This window comes from Anopheles aquasalis, chromosome 3, assembly GCF_943734665.1.
Source record: "Anopheles aquasalis chromosome 3, idAnoAquaMG_Q_19, whole genome shotgun sequence".
Classification (NCBI taxonomy): domain Eukaryota; kingdom Metazoa; phylum Arthropoda; class Insecta; order Diptera; family Culicidae; genus Anopheles; species Anopheles aquasalis.
Genome location: NC_064878.1, coordinates 8,457,501 through 8,470,657, shown reverse-complemented (window position 1 = coordinate 8,470,657; position 13,157 = coordinate 8,457,501). Strand labels below are relative to the sequence as shown.

At 50.5% G+C, this 13,157-nt stretch overlaps 2 protein-coding genes across 2 annotated transcripts in view; one reads left to right on the top strand and one right to left on the bottom strand.

Moving 5' to 3' along the window:
- The window catches only part of LOC126578865 (uncharacterized), a 41,539-nt gene extending 31,805 nt beyond the window's left edge, over positions 1-9,734 (top strand). Inside the window, exons 3-7 of the mRNA XM_050241824.1 lie at positions 4,389-4,499; positions 4,581-4,901; positions 4,979-5,179; positions 5,248-5,909; positions 5,994-9,734. Coding sequence (XP_050097781.1) covers positions 4,389-4,499; positions 4,581-4,901; positions 4,979-5,179; positions 5,248-5,909; positions 5,994-9,516 — 4,818 coding nt within the window. The 3' untranslated portion in view covers positions 9,517-9,734. The remainder of the gene's footprint in view (positions 1-4,388; positions 4,500-4,580; positions 4,902-4,978; positions 5,180-5,247; positions 5,910-5,993) is intronic.
- A 244-nt stretch (positions 9,735-9,978) lies between these two features.
- LOC126578881 (CCR4-NOT transcription complex subunit 9) lies at positions 9,979-11,827 on the bottom strand. Its single transcript, XM_050241871.1, has 4 exons — positions 11,180-11,827; positions 10,919-11,113; positions 10,753-10,844; positions 9,979-10,684 (listed from the first exon to the last, which is right to left on the bottom strand). The coding sequence occupies exons 1-4, from the start codon at positions 11,579-11,581 to the stop codon at positions 10,504-10,506; spliced, it is 870 nt and encodes a 289-aa protein (XP_050097828.1). The 5' UTR covers positions 11,582-11,827; the 3' UTR covers positions 9,979-10,503.
- Between the last annotated feature and the right edge of the window lie 1,330 nt (positions 11,828-13,157).

The following is a 13,157-nucleotide window of genomic DNA, read 5'->3' as shown; positions in this document are numbered from 1 at the left end:
CGTGGTAATTCGTTTTGCTGCAGCAGCAGCAGCAGCAGCAGAGGCAGGGACCAGATTGAGATAATATTTGCAGGATAGTCACGGGCCAGCCGAGAGGGAGAGAGAGACCAACACGTCAACACCACCTAGGACAAGCCACGGCAAACGTCAGAACGACTGCAGCGCGATCCAAAGTGATTTTGCATTCGTTCTACCTTTGCATTCGCTTCATCATCGCTCCTCCTTCTCCTCCCTGCAAGCTGATGGTCACTCTCGGTGGTCAGAAGATGCGAGGGCAATGAAGAGAAGGAGGTGGCAATGTTGTGATTGCAATCACAACACCGCGAGCACTTCTTCTGCTGTTCCCTGTTCCCAGTGCAATTTGTTTCGACAAATTACCCGAAATGATGCATCGCTCGCGATCGTTATCATGATCATCATGATCATGTGGTGTTCGCTGTGTGTGTTCGGTGTGTGTGGTGTTTTGATTTGTGCAGCCGCAGGCCACACACTGATTTGTCACATTGATTTATTCGATTTTAATCGAGGTTACGACGACGACGACGACGACGCCACACAGCCAGTGCGCTACGCATTGCGTCATCGGCATTGAGAGGTAGTTCCCCCGCACACACTCCCAGTGTTTCACACCTAGTCGGTCACCTTCTTCATCGTGGTCCTGGATAATGTAAATTTTAGTCTCCAGAGACCGCAGTAATGGACAGCGAAAGCGTTCAGCCACGGTATCCAATCCACGCGAGGTGCTTAAGCCGATAGCGCGATCCTCGCGCGCTTTGCACCAGATCACGAAACCGCACACATGGGCGATATCACATTGGCGCACGGAGTGCGTGAGTGCGTGCCGCAGAATAATTAAGCCACTTACGGGGCCAAAACACGTTCCAACGGGGCTGCGGGCCGAGGGGGCACTCCCGATGGCCATTAGGAAAACGTGCAAAACGTGTAAAATCACGTCCTCGACATTCTGGTTCCCTCTGAGCTCTGAAGGCCGATCGTGATGGAATTGTTGGCTTCGACCAATCAAGGCCTGATATACGACAGACGAGAGGTGCGTGAACTGGACCGATCTCACACCGTCCCTATCTTAATGCAATATGAGTCCAGATCTACTCTCTGGCACTCCCCTGGCACTCCATGGCGCATAACTTACGATCGGCCATATGTTATCGGGCACACGAACGGATAGTGCGCTCATGGCACGCTAGCAAACTGAGCGAAGGTAAGAAAATGATGAAGCGACAGGCGCGGTGCGGTGCAGCGCATTACAACCTTGCGAACCTGATCCTGGTGTGTGCGCCCGTGGTCTCCTGCAGAGACACTGAGAATGCGTTCGAATGCATTCGTGCAATCGCCAGACAGGATGCTCCGGATTAGCGGTCGGCGAGCATGCGATCGCCATCGCCGCGTTCATTTGCGCGTGCTAATGGTACCGATTGAGGGGCTCATAAACCCGCGTAAGCTCGTGATGCTGGTATCCTGGTGTTACATTCATAAAAGGTAGTCTTACTCGCTGTAATGAGGTAGCAGTAGTTCCCATTGCTGTAGCCGTCTTCCGGTGAACGGCTGTGTAAAGCACATAAAATCGTTCATTACGCGCGGTTTATGATGGAGAGGTTTTTATCCTGCGTAAGTCGAACATTTTTTGCGCGGCTCTTTTTTAGGGGATGAAACGGTTACATTCAGCTTATTGAAGGTTAGTGCCAATATTTGTTGTCGGCTTGTCGTTTTTTAGTGGAACATTTGTGTTCAACTTCAGTGTGATTGTATGATTAAAACACTTAATTATGCCCATAAAATATGCGTAAACAGCTGATTGAAGTTTAAAGCAATTTGTTTGGTGTTTTTTCTTTAAATTTGAGGTCTTTTATATGGTTTTTTATTATTTACTTTAAGAAAGAACGCTCAAAATCAGTTGATATGCCGATCGTTATTTTTAATAACGATGTCTTTAAGATTACGAAAATCGAAAACACATGTTTGCAATATTGACCAGCGACATGAAAGGCTATGGATTGGTGAAGGAAGCTTTAAACGAACCAAATTTGGCGACAAATGATCTACAGGTCCTTCGCACGAAAATAAAACCACATTGAAAAGCAGAACGGACTCAAATCGAGGATGCTTAAAGGTCAAATATTTTCGATCGATTTTTTACGTTCTCTGCCAACCAGGATTTTAAACGAACTCAAGTATAAAACGATTCATCTTGTTAAGTGTGATAAACATCCTGAGCCTTATTTGGTCTTTATTCAGTCTTCATTTTGAGATATTTTCTTCTTTTGATTGCTTTCGAATCCATTTTATAGAATTTGGTTACACTTTTGCCTTAATGAATCTGGTTATTTGATAATATTTGTAAAAGCTTTTCCATCTGAGAGGAGTCACTGGCCTCAACACGATCAAAGGAACGAGTAGTTCAAGCATTATTTAGATCAGCTATCCTTGAAACTTCTTTTGAACAAAGAATCGAGAGTTCAGTGCCAAAAAGGCGACAAATCCTTTCATTCAATCAGTACCAGCGACACACTGCAACTACAGCCACGGAAGAGATCGGAATAAGGTTAAGAAAAGAGCGGATGACAATTTCAAGTGAAAGTTGGAAACCAGAAACAGGCGAAACAATCAATATGCAGCCAACATGGAGCATATCTTGGTGAGTGGGTCCTTCACGCATGTAATCATTGTTAAAGGTCACTTTGGATGTCTTTTAAAAAAAGGCAAAAACTGGATGCACCAGAGCCTCTCGGGGCCTTTTATCTCGAATGCGACCAATCCAGTCATCGATGATGCAGATGGTGGGGTCTTTTAATATGTGCTGCATGATCTCAAGAACCATTGACGATCCAGAACGAATTCAGCTAACTTATCATTCGAAAAACCAATTTTGAAAAATGCCGGCACAAAAGTTATTACTCCGGAAAGCTCTGTCTCATCGCAGCACCAGCGTTGAGCTCCGTCGTTGAACTCGAGCATTGTCTGGCTGTCCGGGAAACCCGTTTCTTCCCGAAGCGACACACTTCCGCATGCAATTTGCATCATAATGCTCACACCGAGCCGGGGCGCGGTAACGCACAGGCCACAGGTACGCCAGTCGCGTAAAGGAAAAAAAAGCGGATGGATTCGACACGCCGATGCGTTTGTCTGTGTGCCGTGCTTATGTGTCTCGATCGATCGGGATCCCTTCTTGGGGGTTTTTGTTTATTTTATTTATATTTATTCATCCGACCACCGACGTCACCGACAGACGAGCGAAGAGAGCTCCAGATCCCGCACCGCGGGCAATGGCCGCGCTCTCTGGATGGCGGGAGGAAGAGGAACGACAGTAAAAAGCATCCGTAGGAAGTGCGGTCACCCACACGGGCACGGTTGCCCCCTCGTGGCTTTCTCCTTCGTGGCGTCATTATGCGATTCATATGCTCTCCACTCGATTCGACGCGAGCCAATCTATCCGGTAATCGGATCGGCGTAAAGACGACCACGACGACGTTCAAGCCTCGGCAAAGGGACAGGAAAGACACATAATGACTTGGGGATGATGTGTGCGTCATAATGGCGGCACAAGATGGCGCACCAGCGAGCGAGCGTGCAGCAGGCGCAAAAAGCGAAGCACACGATCATCATCAGCATCGTAGGGCAGAGCATCATGCTCGAGGCTTGATTTGCATTCCATTCTCGTCTGGTCTGGTCTGGCCCGACCTGCCAACAATGAGCTCATATAGTTACTTCCCGTTTTTTTTTTTCAATCATTCTTCCCCTTGCCTTGACTTTGCCGTCCGTCGATCTGTCCGGCGCTGGGTAACCTCTTCATCCCACACGATCGGCTCTCTGACGTTCCAGAACCAGGACGAACGGCTTGCGATGTCCCCTTGGAGCGATCTGCGCTGGATCAACGGCGCTCGGCCCTGTGCTTATTGCTCGATCGTGACTTTGCGGTCTAACAAAGGGGAGAGCAGAGAGGGAGAGCGGTAGAGAAAGGAAGGTGGAGGTGGAGAATAAGTGCAGGGTAATAATTTACACGATTGTGTCCTCGGGGTCCCTGAGAAATGGGGAAGGAGGATTCTAGACATCTGCGGTTCTGTCCCTAGTGCTGGTCCGGCTTCAAGTGGTGACCATCGTCGATCGCGATTCGTCATCATTATGTGTAGGAGAGGCCAATACAGTGTACTAATCTGTGAAGAGCAACTGGGGATCTTCTCGAAGTCGCAGTCTCCAGTTTGGAATGCAGATGATGATGATGATCGACCACCGGCGGTGTCCTGAGGGTTTTCTATTGGAATCGACGTACCAGAGAAGAGTTTCTTCTTCTTTTTATTCGATCATATCTCTCACACATACTCTTAAGCACAATTGATTAAATGAGATCTCGTTGTTCTCCCTTCTTGGCACAGGAAACCGGAACGAACCGCACACCGCTCCATGAGGCAGCGTCCGGTGGCGATGAGGCGAAGGTGGAATCCCTGCTGGCCTCCGGGGCCGACCGGAACGCAAAAGAATCGGTGGTAAGTACTTCCCGGGGGATACCAGGTGCCATTGGTCCATCTTCTGATCACCGATTCCTCCCTCTCTCTCTCTTCTTCCAGCACGGTAACACACCCCTACACGAGGCAGCCTGGAAGGGATACAGTCGCTGCGTGAATCTCCTTTGTGCGCTCCCGAAACCAGCGAAAGGAGCGACGACCATCAGCACTCCCGGCGTTAAGGGCCTTTCGCTTGATCTCCTGAAGGACGCTGCCAAGATCAAACATGCGTTGCATGATACGAAGGGCGCACTGCACAGTGCACTGCTCGGTACGCGGAACTACGGTGGCTTTTCGGCGCTTCACCTCGCTGCCCAGAATGGTCACAACCAGAGCTGCCGGGAGATACTGCTCGCCGGTGGTGATCCCGATGTGCAGAACAATGTAAGTTGCGATCTGATCTTACGTTGAGGTGATTAGTTTAAGAGGAGATTTGTTAATCGCTGTTTTGTGCTTTCCAGTACGGTGATACGCCACTGCATACCGCGTGCCGGTACGGGCATGCCGGTGCCATCCGGATCCTGCTGTCGGCCAAGTGTGACTACGAACGGATCAATCTGAACGGTGATACCGCGCTGCATATCGCGTGCGCCATGGGACGTCGGAAGTTGACGCGCATCCTACTCGAATCAGGGTGCCGGCAGGACACGAAGAATGCTCAGGTAAGCCCAGAGAGGCCCTGGAACCCTAGAAATGTGCTACTCTACGTCTACCTTATTTTACATTTTAGGACGAAACGGCACGCGATATCGCGCTACGAAAGAATCTGGTCGAGATCATCAACATCCTCAACACACCGATCGAGCTGTCACCTCGGCGATCACGAGAACGATCCAGTAGTAGCTCACACCAGCGGCACCAATCAGGCAACCGTCCACCGGACACCACGGATGGGAAGCACGGACCCCGCGAAAACGGTCGTGGCCATCGTTCACGCAGCAAAGAGGATCCATCAGCTGCTGCGACCCGTAAATCGGGCCGACGAAGTAACTCAAATGACGAACGGAGACCACCAGGTGCAGCGAATGAAGGGACACCACCGGCAGGCGGAGGTAATGCGGAAGTTGCCGATCCGAAGCACTGGTCCCCGTACGGTTGTCACTATTTCCCGGATCCACGCAACTTTCCTTCGCCAAAGCTCGAAACGTTACCGAAAGAACCGCTCGGTAATGGTGAGCAGTACTTTCTCGATCTGGCCGGCAACATCCGGAAGGGACCGGTGGGGGTCGGGAATACCTGCTACTGTGCACCGTTCTTTAAGCATCTGGAAGCGCGCATGAACCAGAACCGACGGAGTATCCGGAAGTACGTGCACCGGGCAACGGAGAAGCTGGACAGCCGGATGACGGCGCTCGCCATGCGAACGGATGATCAGATCGAAGAGCTTACCAAGTGAGTGTCGCGTGGTTTCCATAATTTGTGTTCATTTTAATCTCATTTTCTCTCTCTCACTCTCTCTCTCTCTTCGTAACTTAGATCGATGATCGCTAACCGAGTGCAGTGTGAGAACAAACGGTTACACCTCGAGCAGTGGCTAAAGCGAGGCATCGCGGAACGATCGACGACGACATCGGGCACGGGCGGCACCAGTGGCCACCAGCAGCCACCACCCTCATCGCACACACCACCCAACAGCAAAACCAAAAAGGACGAAGCAAACACCAACACGCTAACACGGTGCCGCAGTCTCGAGCTGCTCGATGATCACGATCGTGGCATCCTGATCGAGGGTGGCCTGGCGGATCCATCACATAAGGCCACCTCTACGCCGACCAATCAGCAGCAGCAGCACCACCACCAACATCATCATCTGTTTTCGCGCAGCATCGATTTCCTCGATGCGACCACAATCGATGACTCACCGGAACCGGCCAACGGTCACCGGCATCGGTTCCAGCGTCACCAGGGTGGCCTCGAGCTGGACAGTCATGCGCTGCGGAGTATGCTACACTATTCGGCCGGTAGCGCTGGCCATCAGTCCGATGCGTTCGAGAGCTCCAACAATTCGAACATGAAGAACCATTCGGAATCGGCACCGGAAACGCCACCACTTCCGGATGCACTGGTCCATCATCACCAGCAGCGACACCAGCGTGCACGTTCGTCGTCTGTCTCCGGTCGGGAGAGCTACTCGTACTCGTCGGACAAAGATAATGATCGTGAAAAGCAGCAGCAGCAGCAACAGCAGCAGTACGTGCATGCCAGTAATGGGGTGACGCACAAGCAGCGATCATCGGCCAACACAACACCGACAACCTCATCCGGGGGCGGTGGTGGTCACCAAGGCCAAGGTGTAGCGAAGAGTGAGAAGGCCAAGGTGACGGAACGGCTCGAGGAGTTGCTGAGCAAAACGAAGAAGATTCTCGAGCTGGAAAAACTGACCAAAGGTGATCGAATCGGACCGACGACGGGATCACTGATCGCAGCGACGGCTCCCCAGGGTGGTCCGGGATTGTTATCCGACAACCGGTACATCTTAGCGCTGGATAAACTGCGGGACATACACCACCACCATCAATATGATCCAACGGTTGCAACTGTAACCGGATCCGGTGGACGATCAGGCGGACGATCCGGGCGCTTAGGCCTCTCGGTTGCCTCTTCGGGCTCACCGGGTAGTACCGGACTCGGGTACGACATCGCACAGGAGATGGAAAAGATCACAAAGTCACTGTTACCGGCAGGCACAACGTCGACGGCGACGTCAACCGCACCAGTATCGCCGGAGATCGCCAAAGACATCACAACGCGCAAGGAGCGTCCGACGAGTGTCTACACCTCGTACCAACACCACCAGCAACAGCACCACGGCCATCGAGTGAGTCGAACGACGACGACGACGACGACGACAACTGGATCCGGATCTCCTCTCTCGACGATGTCCCCGAGTTCTTCGCTGCTCGGTGGACAGCAGCAGATGGTCGATGAAGCGCAGCAGCATATTGCGACGACAAACTTTATGTTGGATCCGACGAGAACGTCCTCCTTGGCGCTCGATGAAGAATCGGAACAGGAGCAAGCAATGGACGGTGATGGGAGTGGAGGTGTGGTGGTCAATGGATTCTACTCCAACAGCTGTTTCGATGAGACGTTACCGAGCTCGTCGAACACGACCATCAAATCGGCTCCTCGAGGACGATCTGGCTACCGAGAGGATCAGGAACAAGGCGAGGAAGGTGGTGACAGCGAAAGCGAACCGGCCGATGAGGACAGAACGGATGAAGATGACGATGATGATGATGATGATGATGAGGAGCAGGAGGAAGAGGAGCAAGAAGGGCAAAGTGAAACGGTGAACGGTGGAAAGGACACAGAAGGAAGCGATTCCGATGATCCAGGTGATCTGTCGGCGATGGCGAACCTTGCGGAACTCAAAGAGTTAAAGAGCCGCATCCTGAATGGAACCAACTGGCGCAGTCAGGTGCTGCAGAAGAGCGTCCAGGAGTTGCTGGCCGGTGGTGGACGGGAAGAGGACACAGACGGTCCCCCGCCCGATGAGGATGACGATCCGGCAACGGAAACGAACCGCGTTCGGTACATCATCTCGAAGCTACAGCAAAGCTGTTCAATGACCACCGGTTCGTCCAGTGAGCAGAGCGTACGGCCATTGACCACTGCCGTCCACACGCAGCACCATGGACCACCGTTGGCCCAGTGTGAGGACTTCTCCGATAGTAGCGAAGAAGAGGACGAGGACGAGCATGACGAGGAGTGTGTGGATGGTCCGTTGCCAATGAAACAACATGCGGTTTCCGGTGCATCGCAACCTCCTTCGATGGCACCAGGGAAGGTGCAGATCGAGATCGGTACGGCCAAGAGTCTGATCCAGATGTACGAGCAATCGAACGGTTCCATCAAAGTGCCGACGATCGGTACCGGTGCCAATCATTATCCAGCTCCGCAAGGGAATGCCGTCCCCAAGGATGCGTACTTTCATGATCTCCCCCGGAAACCGGCCCCGTATCCGGGTCAACCACAGGAAGTGACGTCGATAATGGTGGGTGGTGAGCAGATGAATGCAGCACCACCGATGCTGACCTCACGCAGTCGCAATCCGTTGCCATCGTATCTGCTACAGGAAGGGGAACTGTTCCAGCAGCAACACCAACAGCAAGAGCATCATCTTCATCATCATCCGTTGATGAATGGTGGTGGTGGTCCTCGGACGCAGCATCATCATCCTCCTCATCAGCAGCATCTCGGGCAGCAGCCAGCGTACCATCATCACCAAAGCCGACCCCTACCGACGACGAGGACACAGCTGGATGACGTGGTAGATGGTCACTCGATGGGTGGGCCACAGCTGCAGGAACGACTCCTCTCGACGCGCAAATACATCAATCCCGTCACGTTGTCCTCACTCTCCAGCACTGGTACTCCTTCGCCAGAGTTCCCGCTCTACCATCATCAACAGCAGCAGCAGCATCAGCAAGCACAACCGCAACAACTCGCCACCGCTGGTACGGCCAGTAGTAACCACGTGATCGGTGGCCACTCGCACGCCATGATGACGATGATGGCAGCGGCGGCAGCAGCCGCAGCTTCCGCTGGCCGCAAATCGGCCGACAATCTGTCGAACGATGATTCGGGGTACGTCAGTGGGAAGGTAAGCGAAATCCACATCCCGAGTGGTGGTGCCAGCCCTCTGCTCTCCCTGCCAACGCCCGCCATCGGAAACAACGTGATGATCATTCCGCCACCTGCCGTACCATCTTCCTCTTCGCCGAGACTCTTTGCCAGTAGCAGCAGTAGCTATGGCGTCGGAGGCCATCATCACCATCATCATCATCAGCAGCAACAGCAACAGCTACTACCGGCCAGTAACAGTGGTGCGCCCGTAATGCATCACCGTAATGGTGGTGGTAGCGTGGTGACATCGATCGTACCGCCACCGGTGGGGTTGGGTGGTGTTGTACCGATGACGTCTGCTGCTGCACATGCAGCTGTAGAGCAGAAGCAGCAATCGCTCTATAAGCTTGGTGCCTCGAGTTTGGTTTAGGTGCGGTGGAGAGGAGCGCCCCGTGATGTATCGTATTCTGTACAGGGATGGCGATAGCTGTGGTGGAACTGTTTTTGTTAGTATTTTTAGTTGGTTAAGAGGCCGAGACGCTAGCGCATTGAAGAAGTACGAATTAGCGGTATATAGGAGCTAAACGGAGCGTTTAAATTATTCTTTTTTTATGCGTAAAACTATGGAAGCCAGGAAGCGCCGAGGATCGCCAGTCGCTGTACAGTAGGTTTTATGAACGGCGTTCCTTTCCTTTTGCGTTTGTATAAAAGGGAACGATATAGCAATAAAGTTTTTATCTAAAAAATGAGAATGAAATGAATGAAGTAAAATAGAATTGGAAAGAATAGAAAAGAACAGGATGCAGGAAATATAGTCACAGTTTCGTCCTTCTTCTCCCAGATTTTCGAAGCATAGTGGATTACTTTCGTAAATGAATTAACTGCCCGATGCTAAAGTGTACATATATATAGATTTATTTATTTCTATTACTTATCTGGCTCAATCCATCTTAATGGTCGGAACGGATTTCGCTCACTTTCAACTATTCTTCCCTATACTCTACTCCTTGTTTTGTGATCGTCCGGTAGCCTGCCGAAGCGAACGGACACCAACGCCCTAAACTGCTTAGCTTAACCCTAGCTGTCTTGGATCGCAATGATCTCGGATCTACTGAGCGCAATGATTGAAATGAAAAAGAAAAAATGACACAGAGTAGGCGATTCGGTGCCACTCGTAAACACGCACGATGATCCGCAAACTCGTACACACCACTGACCACTACATACTAGCCGCGCTGGCCATAAAACATATTAGAAATCTACAGTGAAACAAAAAATCGAGTGGAAAGTGGTTTTCGTAGCCTACACTCTAGGGTTATTTTACAAATCACTGTACCAGCCAAAAGTGTAAAGCTGCTCACACACTTTGCGTGGATCAGAGAGGCATTCGACTCGATTCAAAAGGCCAATACCCCGATTATGATGCTAACGGTTGGATGCCAACCTGGCGTGGATCGGCACCGGGTCCCGGTACCGTGTCGAGATTTTTCAGCAACAGCGACAGCCAATGTTTGGTCGATTTGTCCTCTTGCAGGCACCCGGCGAACGTTGCATCGCGCAGCTGATCCGGAAGACACTGCCGCAGGGCCTCGCGTGCTCTAGAGGGATGAAAGAAGGGATGTACCTCATGAGATTTCCTGTTTGTCGATGAACCAATCTAGATTACCGTGGATTGTCTGAGAGACGTAGATAGCAGCGGACGACGTGCTTCAGCAGCCGTGCCGACGGTTCCTTCGATAGCGATATTACCATTTTATTCTGTAAAATGGAAAATACTTTTTAGTAAATATTTTTGTAAAAAAAAAACAGAAATTTCTATCACGAAAACTTACGAGAATGATTGCTACGTGCGAGAACCGATCGTAGGTATGGCAGATGTACGAGAGGCCCGCCTCGTCCAGTAGGATCTTCTGCAGTATGAATGTGGCCACGGTTTTGCTTAGCTCCGATCCTGACTCCATGATACGCAGGCACAGCGGGATGATTTCCGTCGTCAGCAGGAACGTGATGACCTCCTGTTCGTCGGTCTGCAAATGATGAATGGATAAATGCATAATTCGATTCCATAATTCAACCACAAGCCCTCCGCTTACCTTAACCAGCGCACCAATCACACCGAGCGAGGTCAACCGAAGATACTCGAAGGGTCGCGTCTTCGAGGTTGTATGTAGGAAGGGATACAAAAACAGCGGTATCTGGGCGGCGAGAAAGGCCGACCGGGTTTCCGGATGCGACGCAACACACTGGAGCAGCGCGAGTGCGTTGCAAACCCGGTTCGATTGGTGGGCGGTCAAGGTGGCCGGATTAATCGACGGGTAGATGTTGATGATTTCCTGCAGCAGAGCGGCCGTCGTGCCGAAACTGTGCCACAGCATCGGCGCCAGATCGGAAACGCTTTCGCGCTTTTTGCTCAACTCTAGCAACGCCGTTTCACGCGTCTCCGGATTCGATAGCTCGTTGATCCACATGAACACTTTTTCACCGTGAGATGCCATTTTCCGAAGAGCGGATCGGATAAAATAGGAAAATCGAAAACAATTCTGGCGGATGTTCCGGCTGTGAGTTGGACCGATTAGGAGCGATCTGTTCGTTCACTTTGGTAGCTATCCCTAATCGTAATTGCTGGAGATCTTGTTGTGATAATGACTGGAAGGAGAATTCGTTCGTTAATGCAATAAAACAAGGATTTAGAACCTTTTTTCGTGGTTTTTGGGATTTTTGATCCGGCTATTATTTTTCTTGTGTTTTTGTGATTTTTGACGTTTATACCACGAAAGTTTATACCACCTAGTTTGATGTTCTTCCCGACGACAGGGTGCTCCCGCGGTTGATTTAAATTGACCGTTGCAGCGGTGGACACACACGTGATTTTTAAGAAGCTAAAAAAAACTAAAATAAAAACTAGAAAAAGAATAAAAGATGTCTCATTTCTAACCATCAGATCAGATTTCTTCTTTGAATATCGATGGCGCAGAATATAAAGCAACGAAACGTTCTGTAACATTTTCCCTTTTCTCGTACCAACCATCAGAACCATTTTCCCATAGCCCGCGAGAACGGCAGACGTTAATCCGGCCATAAAACTGTGCTGCACTACATTTGATTGCTCTCCCTCATCAAGACGAGCATCGCAGACACATTTTCAGTGGTCGTTCATTTGTAAATCACTGTCATTTCACCGTCGAGCTCCGGGAACCATAAATCGAACGATCTACTACTTGGACAAACGGCAAGACGATGATCGATTTCGTGGTGCACCAAGTGAAGCATACAAAATCCGCTTATAGCTGACCATTCGTTCGCTTTTATGAGCAATAATTGTGTGTAATGCTCGCGTATCGTCTGAGAACGCGCATCGCGTGCATCGTGACGAGCAAGCGAACGTTCCAATAAAAATAACATTTATTCCGGATTCCGGATCTGAAAAGAGAGATCAACTGGAACCGAATGGCATGATTGTCATCCTTGTTGGACTATCCCACGGTGTGCACGCAGTGTAGCAATATTTGTATTTCTTTTATTGCCACCACAGAGGCGATGATTTTCAATTTCCCTAGACGAGTTGTTTTTTTTTTATCTCAATCTCGTTGATTGTTTAATCACCACAATTTGATCTTAATCAAACAAATCCCCTTACCGGCGGCGTGTTGACTATTCGACACGAGGTTCAACCGACATCAATCGAGAGGTGACGAGCCCTCGCAGATCGAATTGATAAAGATACCCATAAGGAGGTCCTTAACGTTATCACCACATCGACTCCGAGCATAGATCGAATTCAATAAATAAAAAACCCCTAATTGATTGTCACATGATGGTCATTCGAATCAGGAAGTTAGAAATCGGCCACAGTCCATGCAAGTCCTGCAGTCATCGGCCTATGGCCTACGCAACTGGTCCGCAGGATGTCAATGGCTAATGCACACCAACCGGAAGGGCGTCAAAGTCAACAAATGGAACAGGAGGAGCAGCAAAAAAACCCACGAAACGCCGGTCAACCAGGGGAACAATAAAAATAAACAAACTATCTCGAACAGCGAATCGAGAGGAGCACCGCGCATTTTAGGGGTT

Bases quoted from the DNA above. Each gene is read 5' to 3' on its own strand.
- LOC126578881 (XM_050241871.1), bottom strand. From the start codon at position 11,581: ATGGCATCTCACGGTGAAAAAGTGTTCATGTGGATCAACGAGCTATCG. The intron at 10,845-10,918 runs GTAAGTTTTCGT...TCCATTTTACAG, and splicing joins CGCACGTAGCAATCATTCTC to AATAAAATGGTAATATCGCT. The intron at 10,685-10,752 runs GTAATCTAGATT...TCATCCCTCTAG, and splicing joins CGTCTCTCAGACAATCCACG to AGCACGCGAGGCCCTGCGGC.